General features: G+C 49.1%; 1 protein-coding gene across 1 annotated transcript in view; it reads left to right on the top strand.

Moving 5' to 3' along the window:
• The window catches only part of LOC149349327 (uncharacterized), a 221513-nt gene extending 210763 nt beyond the window's left edge, over positions 1–10750 (top strand). Inside the window, exon 2 of the mRNA XM_089575436.1 lies at positions 9123–10750. Coding sequence (XP_089431562.1) covers positions 9123–10087 — 965 coding nt within the window. The 3' untranslated portion in view covers positions 10088–10750. The remainder of the gene's footprint in view (positions 1–9122) is intronic.
• Positions 10751–11462: the final 712 nt, after the last annotated feature.

The following is an 11462-nucleotide window of genomic DNA, read 5'->3' as shown; positions in this document are numbered from 1 at the left end:
CCAGGTGGTCGAAATTTCCGGAGCCCTCCACTACGGCGTCCCTCATAGCCTGAGTCGCTTTGGGACGTTAAACCCCATAAACCAAACCTAAACCAAACCTCCTTGCCCTGACGATACCGTCTTCCTTCCGTGGTAACTATCCTTTGAACGGTTCCGGTGGTAACCACCCAACGATTACGCATTCCTCCGCTCGGCAACGGCACCCACGGTTTAAGCTGACGACTACGACATGGTACTAATGCTACTGCTGCAACCACTGCTACTACTGCTAATACGGTTCTAAGCCCAGGAACGGGCGTTTAACAGCTGTTTCTGTAAAATTGCAGGAGGATCAGACACCTGAGCCGACAAATCTCCGAGAGCAGTTGGCTTTAACCTGAATGACTATTTTTATGCTTTTACTTTTCGCTGAGGCTTAACACACGCCAGAAAATGGGGGTTGAAGATGGACGGAGGAGGGTGCCGGCGGTTGCGGGCTTTTTGGTGGCACTTTTTATATTGTGCCTTTGAATTCCATTTCGCCCTTGCTTTCTCCTTCCGCTGATGCGTGGGTTCATGTAGAAAGTCTGGTGTCGTCGTCGTCTTTGTGAGCGAAAAGTTCTCGGACAACCAACCTAGGTCACACGACCTCGTGGCGTCGTCACAACCTGCCTAACTTATTGTGAGCAAACTGACCACCGTGTCAGGTGGAAGTTCGGCAGCACCTGCCATCGCAGGGCCATCCCTTAACCGCTGCGCCAGGAGTGGTATGAGGACTCCCAGGGATCAGAGAATGTAACGTCGGGAATGACGAGTTCCGAATGTATGGGCGTTAACCCACTAAAGCTATCGTGTCATACCCTTAAGGCGGCGTGTCCCCTCCAATTTCTGAGTGGATCTTTGTGGAGGGTGGTGAATCGAAATTGGTAGTCGGTGGGTGGGTGACCACGAATATGGTCACATTGCTCTATCCTCATCTAAAGCACCTTGATCCTGAAAGTAACGACGCCCCGGGTTTTCTTTTCAATTCTTTTCGCCAGGAGCGCTCGCGGGCTATATATGCAATGGCTGACAGTGGGGAGCGCGCCAGCGTTTTATCGCTTCTATATAGAAAATAACTGCACGCAAGCGATGTGATGTTTTGGTCACAACCTGTGTAACCTTTTTGATACGGGCAATGAAGGTGCTAAAAAAGGGCGCTGACGACGTGAACAAGTAGCGCACGCTGGTTTTACCAGCTGGTTGGTATGTTCACCAAGTATCGCACAACCTGAAAAAAATTGCGAACAAAACCGGCGTGAAGCTCCTTTTCTCTTCCAGGGACAAGTTGGGAGGCCTGTGCAAGAGAGTGAACCAGGAAAGTGGAAAGAAGACTTGTCAGAAGAGACACCGAAACAAATTTGTCAACTGTTGCTGTGGTGTGGTTTAAAAGGTCCCACTGTCATGCGGCCGTTTTTACATCGGGGAGACCGGACGGTGCGTCAACGAACGGCTACGCGAACACACAAAAGACATTGAAAACAAGTCTCGCCGAAATAACATGGTCATTCATTCCGCAGATTGCAATGAATGTGAGGCATTTCTGAACCAAACCACTATCATAGCCAAGTATAGAGATCACACCTCGCGCCTGATATCGGAGGCTTTTCCCATTCACGCATCAGGCAACTCATGCGTAAGCCAACCATCGGTGGTTATATTCCCTCAGGAGATCGCCTTTCTTGATCAGTGATGATTTCCCGTATGTACGTCATGTCATGTTCGTACCGCATTTTCCTCCCTTTTATTTCATTTCATTTCATTTTATTTCCTTAAAGGCCCCATGCCTGGGGTATTACATTAGGGGTGGTAACATATAAAGAAAACGTTCTTACAATTGTACATAATGTGTTATATTTTCATTGAACTCGGATGAGCAGGTGATGGTGGCAATGCCGCTTGGAAGGCCGTTCCAGTCTGCAGCTGTTCGGGGAAAAAAGGATGGTTTGGTTTGGTTTATGGGGTTTAACGTCCCAAAGCGACTAAGGCTATGAGAGACGCCGTAGTGGAGGGCTCCGGAAATTTCGACCACCTGGGGTTCTTTAACGTGCACTGACATCGGGGGAAAAAAAGGAATTGGCGAAGGTGACAGTGCGCGAGAGTGGACAGGCCACATGAAAATGATGACTGGTGTGGAGTGATATGCGTGCTGGGGGAGGAAGAATATAAGGAGCGGTGCGCATGGGGCTATTGAAGATTTTATGAAATAAAGATAAGCTGGAAGTGCGGCGACGGAGTGATAAGGACGGTAAACCGGATGCCGTTTTCAAGCCAGAAGCGCTAATGTTAAAAGCATAGGATGCGTGAATAAATCTGGCCGCGCGATTTTGGACGGACTCAAGAGAATTAATGAGATAAGCTAGATGAGGATTCCAAACTGGTGATGCGAATTCCAACTTTGACCGGACGAACGATTTATAGGCTAGTAACTTAACATGTTGAGGAGCGTGATGAAGATGACGTTTTAGGAATCTTAGCGTTCTGTTCGCTGATGATATTGTGTTATTGACATGCAAACTCCAGGAAAGATCAGTGGAAAGAGTTACGCTTAAATACTTGTAGGACTGAACTGGTTCTATGGACACATCGGAGATTACGTAGGAACGAATAAGAGGATTACGACGGCGGTGGACAGATAAAAGCTTGCACTTATGAGGGTTAAGTTCCATTAGCCATTGGTCACACCAGTTCTGGACAGCATTAAAATCACTCTGAAGAGATGCTTGGTTAGCGGGTTTAGTAACTGCACGATAAATTACACAGTCGTCAGCAAACATGCTTATGTTAGAGGTGACTTGTGATGGCAAATCATTAACGTATATTAGGAAAAGTAGCGGGCGGAGTACAGATCCCTGAGGAACACCTGACGTTACCGGGAGAGAGAGTTAGAGTTCGTATTGTTAATAGAAACAACTTGGGAGCGATTAGATAGGAAGGCTTCAATCCATATCAGTATGTAGGTGAGCAAATTTAATCTGGAAAGTTTCGCCAGTAAGCGTTTATGGGGTACTTTATCGCAGGCTTTAGCGAAATCTAAAAATATGACGTCGGTTTGTTGATTAGAATCAAGGTTAATGTGCAGATCATGCAAGAAAGTTGCCACTTGGGTCTCGCAGGAGTAGCCCCTGCGAAATCCATACTGCGCCGGGTGAAAAAAGTTGTTAGAATCAAGGAAGGCCATGATATGGGTATAGATGACGTGCTCCATGATTTTGCAGGGTACGCTGGTTAGGGAAATGGGGCGGTAATTTAAGGGCGAATTTTTGTCACCTGATTTGTAGACTGGAACGACCTTCCCATGCTTCCAATCCTTGGGCAGTTGGCCAGTCAGGAGTTACTGCGTGAATAACAACGACAAGAAGGATGCACATGTATCTTTTGTGTTTTTTAGTATTTTAGTGTTGATGTTGTCGATGCCGGCGGAGGATGACAGCTTCATTTTTTCTATTAATGATGAGATTCCTGTTGGAGAGAATATTAGCGGAGGCATAGGTTCCATAATAGATGCTGGTTCTGAAGGCAGTGACATACTTGATTCTTTCGTAAAGACAGATGAAAAAATGGCTGTGGCTCAACTTGGTTAAGCCGGGAAATCACGAAAGCAATACCCATGGCTACGCCCTCGCTCACATGATAGTCGTGCTGTTGGGGTGCTTGTGTGAAACTCGTTGTATACCTTGGTGCTGTTGTGGTGATCACTTGGCTATTCTATGTACAACTAGTAGTGAAACTATAATCGCTGCGGCTGTGAGGATATACTTGGTTGCTGGTGATGCTAATGCAGACTGTAGAACTGCTGTTCCTGCACTGGCTAACGGCATGCTTGGCACTCATGGTAAGTGCCCTGGTAAATCCAAGGTACACACTAGTCACACAAGAAGACACATTGTTACAGTGGTTAATCGGTTTTATTCAAGCCAATAAACACACTTCGGTGGTCCGTAAAGAAGTGACTCTTCACTTGTACCTCTCTTATTGAATACCGGTCTGCGTTTCTGTAGGCGACCAAGTCCAAACTGCTCCCCCATTGAGTAGTTGATCTTGGCTGCTGAGGGCATAGCTGGAGGTAGCATTTTTCGTCCAAGGCCTCGATGAATTTGGGGTCTCTTCTTGGGTCCTTGTTGAAATCACCAGTGCATATGAGCATTCTTTTATCGGTGCGCTTCGGAAGGCCGTTTGCGAGGGTTTTGAGTAAAGCATCGTCTCCTGTTTGCGGTGAGATGTAGACACCAGCCACAACTAAGTCCAAAGCATTCACTTCAACACACACTGCTTCCCCATCTTCGGTAGGCACTGGGGGTGTCACTACGGTTGCTTCCAAGGGTTGCCTTACGTATATGCATACCCCTGCGTTTCTACTTTGGTTATCGCGCCTAGCCCCCCCCCCCCCCCCCCCCCCGACAAAGTTGAACCCAGGTATGCAGATGGGAGTATCCCCAGAGCACCCTGTCTCAGTGAATACTAGCACATGAGCTGACATTAAGAGTGTATCTGTGGCTATGTCGTGTTGATGCGCAGCGAGGGATCTCACGTTCAATGTGACAACCCTGACCTCACTGTTGGCGATTAAGTCTTGACAACGACTGAACGCAGTGACCAACCTATGGTTTTCTAGCCTTTCAAATTCTGCCACGAGAAACTTGTCGGGATTAGGCCCCTTATGGGTGAACTGTCGGCATCCATCCTTGTTTGTAAGATATAAGCCTTGTAAACTCGTAGCACGACTCAAGGCTACATACACCAATTTGTGGGGGTGGTTGGATGCATACTCGTAGAGGACTGCATCGAAGGTTCCACCTTGCGACTTGTGTATGGTCATTGCACTGGCAGGTATTAATGGAAACTGCGTCCGCTTCACCGACATATGTTTGACCAGCTTTTCTTTGAATTGGAACTGCCCCGTGGTCGTGGCCGCCGCGATCTGCTCCAGCGGCGGCGCGCGCCGTTGCTCAAAAGCGCGCTTCGATCGCGGAGGCCACGCCGTGGTGGCACCGCCGCGGCTTGCGACGGCGCGAGTCGGTCGCCCTTCTCTTCGGCGTGACGTCACAAAGCACCTGTTGCGCTCCTAGCGGAGAGCGCAGGCGTTAGGCGCCGGTGGTGGCACCGCCGCGCCACGGCAAAGGCTGAAAGTGCTAGTAAAGCTTTCGCTTTAAAAGCCTCATTAAATAGATTGGCGCAGTCTCTGTCTGAGATGGGTTCACCTGATGCGTCGGCAAGTGAAATGTTGTGTGTGTGCTGTGAGCTGATGACTTGCCAGAATTTACGGTGGTTAGTTGTCAGCATTTTAGGCAAATCAGACTGAAAAAAAGCACGCTTGTTTTCGCGAGTTTTTTTTTAGGTACGCTTTTTCTGCCACACAGTATTTATTCCAAGCGTTTTCACTGGGATGTAATTTCGCTGAGCGGAAGAGGCGTTTCTTTTTGCTTTCCAGACGTTTTACACAGTTGTTGAACCATGGATTTCGTGGGCTGTTTCGTATGATTATTTTTGGAATAAATTTCTCTACCAATTCTTGAATTTTCTTTTTGAAAAATAACCAGTTTTCATGAATTGTTCTTTGATGAAAGTTAGGTTCCACAAGGGCTGGGGAGGCGCGAAGTTCGTTATTAATAGCAGAATAGTTTCCTTGTTCATACAATCGAATGGTTTGTCTATTTGTTGCACGGGGCAGCGGTTTAATCATGAGGCATGCATTATTTTGTGATCGCTAACACCTGGAGGATACGTGATGGATGAACACATTCTGGATGAGCGGTTAATACTCGATCAAGGGTATTAGCGCTGTCTTCTGTTACACGCGTTGGTTTGGACATTACTTGTACCAGATTAAAATTAAGGCAGACATCAAGAAATTCATTAGCTTCATTGCTACCTGTAGCGGTTAGGTTCTGCCAATCAATGCTAGAAAAATTGAAGTCACCAAAGACGAAAATGCCGGCGTTAGGATGCATAGTTTGGATTTCATTTAATGCATTATTAAATTTGTGCGGAAAATTTGAACTGTTATTAGGGGGTTTATAGCAAACGCCAGCGACAACTGACTTTGGTGAAGAATGGAATAGGACCCATAATATTACGATGCCTGATGAAACGTTGTTGACCGTGCATGACAGTTCTTGCCTGGTTGCAATAAGTACGCCTCCTCCCCTCCTATCTTTGCGGTCATTGCGATAAACACACAAATTTGGCTTTATATTGCCCCCTATTTCGCAATAAACCATTTGTTTGTCAGTTCAGCGCTTCTGTCTGTCTCTTCTTCTTCCGTCCTGTCCGTCAGCGCTGTTTTGTCGTACCATTAAACATGAACCAACCAGCCCGACTAAGGCGTCCCCTCATATGTAAGCCCATCCGGCCAAGAAGCTCAGCCTCTATGAACTGCGTCTGTATACCTTCAAGGTCCTCTTTGCTTAGAGGCGAGCCCGCTCCTGAAGGAAGAGTATTCAGGTAGATGAACGGCAGAGGTGGTCGGCCTAAGGCTGGAAATAAAGTCCTGACGACCTCTGAAGTGAAATGACTTGGTGTCTGTCCCGACGCAAGACATGCTGAACTTTCGGGGTCTTTTGAACGCTTGCCGATTTCCATGCGACGACAGGTGCGCCACATCGATGCAGAAGTCGACGGTGAGCCAAGAGACGCGCACCAATCCTGCCAACGCTGGCGAGAAAGGCGCTTCTCATGTCGGTGTGTCGCCGCTGTTAGCCGGTGTAAACTGTCTAGGCGACGAAGAAGGGTCTCGAGTAACCGCCAGTTCCGCCCGACGACGGGCTGTCCAGAGCCCCTAGAAGGTGCAGATTCGTAGGCGGTCTGCTTTCCTCCACCCAGCTTGAATGAGTGGCAGTTTGAAGCGCTGCACACAAAGCTTTCTACAGGTCAGATGGAGCTGATAGAATGTGACGACAGTATTAACCCCTCGCTACCCATTGCCCGAATTAACCGTAGTTTGTGCGGCCAAAAATAAATTACCTTAATTGCCACAGGTTATAACTGCATGATTAGGGCTATGCTTACCTCCGTTATAAACATTTCTGCAAGTGGAACCAAATGCCGCTGAAAGCAGACCGATTTAATGTGTAAGGCATGTTATCAATTACCCGCAGTACTTGCTCAGTGGGTAGCGCACTCGGCTTCTGCACCGCAGGACCCGGGTTATAACCCGGCCGCGGCGGCATCGTTTTCATGGAGCTGAAACGCAAGAGGCGCCCATGTGCTGTAGGATGTTAGCGCGCTTTACCATGCGGCCTAAATTAATCCGGAGCTGTCCACTATACGGCGTCTCCCATAGCCCATGCGTTGCAATTCTTACATACAGCAAATTAAGCAGCGAGCACCCTGCAGATGCTAAAGAAAAGGGGAGCCGATAAAATAGGCTAGAGCAGTGGGTTAAACAGCACCCTACAGCCCTCGTCCCACGTGGCCCTATTACTGAGAGCAGGAGACATGAGAAGCGCATATATCGTGTCAACAGCGATGACATGACAAAAAATGGAAAAAATCGATTTTTAAAGCAAACGTAAAGAAAGATCACTGAACATAGCGGGTCCATTATCTTTCAACGCGCCCGCACTTTAATAATCAAGAAGCGCCAGTGATTTCCGATCTGTCGCGCGGCATTTCAATTGCTGCGTTTATATTCACTAAAGCAGTCACACAACGACAAACTACATTAAATTGGTTTTTGGTAAATTGGTTTTTGAGGAATGGATATGTCGGAGTATCTGTCTGACATATCTCGGCGGACACCTGAACAGTGCCATAAGGGAAGGGAGGAAAGTGGGAGTGAAAGAAGAAAGAGAGAAAGAGGCGACGTGGTGGAGGTCTCCGGGATAATTTCGACTACCTGGCGATATTTACCGTGCTCTGACATCGCACAGCACACGGGCGCCTTTTGCGTTCCGCCTATATCGAAACGCGGCCGCCGTGGTCGGGTTCCAACCCGGGTAATTCCAACCATTCACGGATTTAGCCACGGTAGCATTTCCGATTTCCAGACCCTTACACGTGGTTAAATGAAGGTAACTGAATGCGTACTCACATGTCTTTCGTTTCCAATGGCTTGCGTCTGTCGATGTGGTTCATTTGCAGTCCAGAATTGTCTTTTCTAATGAACGGACTACGAAAGAGCGATCTCCACCGTATTGACTTAGCGCGCCAAGGGTCTACAGTGATCCAAAGTACGGCAGCTGACACAAGAATTTTAGCGCTCAATTTTGGGTGTTTTTTTTTCCATGACGATGCCTAGAACTTTCAAAACTATTCTGAGAATGAGGGACTTATTTCAGCGCGATGTGACGGTCATTGAAAAAACAAAATCACGCATGTCAGCACATGAAAACTGTCGACGAGAAAAATTACAAAGGGCCATTCAGACTACTTAGGTGCTTTCGATGCGAAAGCATTGGTTTTTTATTTATTTACTTCCGTTTTTATATGTTTTTTATTTACCTCTGCCTTTCTAATGATACACTTACTCATTAGCATACAGTCGTAAGGTAAGGCATGCACTAGGTTCACTTTTGTTGCAATGCGGTTTTGTGGCCTATGGGCTGTGTGCTTGCCGCGCGATCTGACAGTCCTGGGTGCAATTCCCTGCTCTTTCAGACGAGCATTTTTTCCTTGCTACCACGGCATCCTCATTTGGGATTTGGGGACAAAACGCCGACATCAGGTTTCGTTGCCGATGAGCCATACAATGCTTTCGCATTAAAAGTACACCGGACGGCCGGATGGTACTCACGTAGCGACCGACCCATGTGTCTTCAAGAATGAATCCTTCGAACTTCCGCTGATTTCAAATTAATGCATGACGTCCGAAAGCCAACTTCCCAGGACCTCTGTTGGCTTACCAGCTGTGGACGTTGTTCACTGGCGAGAAAAGACGTCGGGTGTGGATGCAGTGCACGTCCAGAGTGGGACACGGACGTTCGGATCCGAACCGGATGTCGGCGGATATTTGTGGTCTAATGGTTAATGTTCGCGCGCTTTTGCTCCAAATACACGGCAGCAGTGTGCACCAAAAAGCTTCATTTGCATTCGCGTTTAGCAGAGTAAGGGCAAAGTAAACATTTCTCGCAGCGCGGCAAAATCAAGTGTATTTCTGTTCGCAGGCGAGCTGCGCAGCCGACCCCGGTACCCTCATCACGTGGCCTCCTACGTTCCCGTCCTCGTGCCCAAGCACTTGGTGTTGGGGGTCGGATCCCAGGAGCTGTCCGGGGAGCACTACTCACGGCGGCGACTCGCACCGCCTGTACCGGACTCAACCGAGGAGGAATCTCAGCGGCCGCCCGACGAGTCGGGGGAGCCATCCGAGTCGGTCGAAGACGACAGAGCGCCGCGCCTCGTCTACGCGCGTCGGCCCGCTGCAGGGCGCAGACCGGCGACCTTGTGGATTCCACGGGCCTCCAGAGGAGCAGACCCGCCGCTGTCCACCACCCACTGGCGGGGCATGGACCAGCCGGATGCCAACCAGAGCGCCTGGCCATCCCGCCCCGCCAGCGGTCGAATACGACGTCGTCGTGCTGCCGCTGCTGCCAAGCCACTGGCGGCGACGGCCAGGGCGGCAGCCTCAGGTTTCATCCCTATCGCGGGACCGTTTGGCGGCCAGGAACTGGCTTACTCGGCCTTCCTGGACGGCGGTTCGTCGACGCCCTTTCCTGCGGGCTTCTCGAGCTACGCCAGTCCCAGCAGGCAGCAGCATTCCAAGCAGGCCTACGGCGGTGGCTTCGACTACGGACGGTCGACCACTAGCGCCTTCTCGGCCGGCTATGACTCCTTGGGAAGTGGCAACTTCCAGCTCATTCGCGGCGGAGTGTACGCAGACGACCAGGCCAGTTCGAGCCATGTGCCTTACTACGTACAAGGGCCAAGCAACGGTTACCCGGCCTACTCATTTGATGAAGATGCAGGTGGGCCTGTCTTGGGCTTCCAGGGGTTCGAAAACTTCGGCAGTCCGCTGCATAATGCCCTGAGCAAGCACTCTCATGTTGTGGGCGCCTCGACAGAGCACCGGACACAAGCCTCAACGCCCAAGCCAACAGCTGCTAACGAAGACCAGATGCGGGCCACGGAATAGGTGACGCGGGTTTGTTGAAGATATACGATGGTTCCTCTTTTGTGGCAGGTTGACCTGCAAAGTTACTGCGACGCCAGAGACGGTTGCCAGCAGCCGCACCATTCGCGAGGCTTTATGTCCGCCAGATCATGCTTAGGTCGCTCGGTTGTGCGTTTGCAACAAGCCTCGTATCTAGGCTGTAGTGAAGATGAGATAACCGACGGAGGTGCGCGACGCTGTTCATTACCCAGCCAAGGATCATCGCAAGCAGCTCTCACCGATTCTGTCCACGCATTGACCATGGCCAAATACGTGGTCGACGGCCTGAGTGAGTGTGGATCAGGTGTTGTGCGGTGCAGACGGTGGCATGCACCGAGATTTTTTGCCCTGCATCATAGCATACTTTTGATGAGAAAAGAGTGGCACAGTAGGCCAACATCGTGTTAACAAATCATTGTTTCGAACTCCAGTGGTTACTTCCAGAGGGCACCAGAAATCTCAAGCTTGCTTTCGACCCACTTGCTTATCACATTCAGAAATAGCGCATAAACCGATTGTTAGGTTTCCTCAAGATGTATGCCAATCACGTATTGCAATACATTTTTCCCTAATGATTACATTGCGCAGTGATCGCCTGGCAAACTAAGGTTTTCGTACTGTAGTAGTCCAAATACAAGCTTGATGAATTCCCAATTTTTTTCTCTTTCAATAAAATAACACTAGCGTTCATGTTTTCGAGTATGTGGGCTCCTTGTCTCAGTTTCGCTAATGTGCTTATTGTCGCTGGGGATATTCTCGGTGATAGCCCGAAATCATTTGACAAGCTGCAACAGTGGAAGTTTCTTATTCAGGGTGATATGTATGCACTATTCCACAGACGTACTTAAACGAGCATTGCGCCTTATAATTTCACAGCGCGGGCATAAGAGTGCCTACTTTTTCATTTGCTTATTGGTTTCGGCAGCAATAATATTGTGTTCAGGAGAGCAAGCTGCCGTACTAGTTGGTGATGCACTTTGTGAAGAAGTCAGCGCAAAAAAACCGACCAGGGACAGAAGAGAGGACACATGAGTGCTCGTGAACGTCCTATGTGTCCTCTCTTCTGTCCTTCGTCCGATTTTTGCGCTGACTTCTTCACAAAATAATATTGTGTTGGCTGCAAAATTTTCTTAGCCTAAAAATGCGAAACCACAGCAAGCAACGTTCTCGAAACGACGCATGGACTAAGGCAGACGGCGTTGGGGAGGACTCATGAATTCCACCGTGCGCTGGCATTGCACAGCGTGCACACGGCCCTTCTTGCGTTTGCCCTCCATGGGTATGTGCTGCCGGGATTTTATCTCGGGGTTAGCAGCCGACCGCGGCGGAGACCTAATTCATTTAACTGGTTGAGCAC

This window comes from Amblyomma mixtum, chromosome 3 (assembly GCF_055824585.1).
Source record: "Amblyomma mixtum isolate Tamu chromosome 3, ASM5582458v1, whole genome shotgun sequence".
NCBI classification, from domain to species: Eukaryota; Metazoa; Arthropoda; class Arachnida; order Ixodida; family Ixodidae; genus Amblyomma; species Amblyomma mixtum.
Note: the sequence above shows the minus strand (reverse complement) of the source record. Positions and strands in the feature narration are given on the sequence as shown.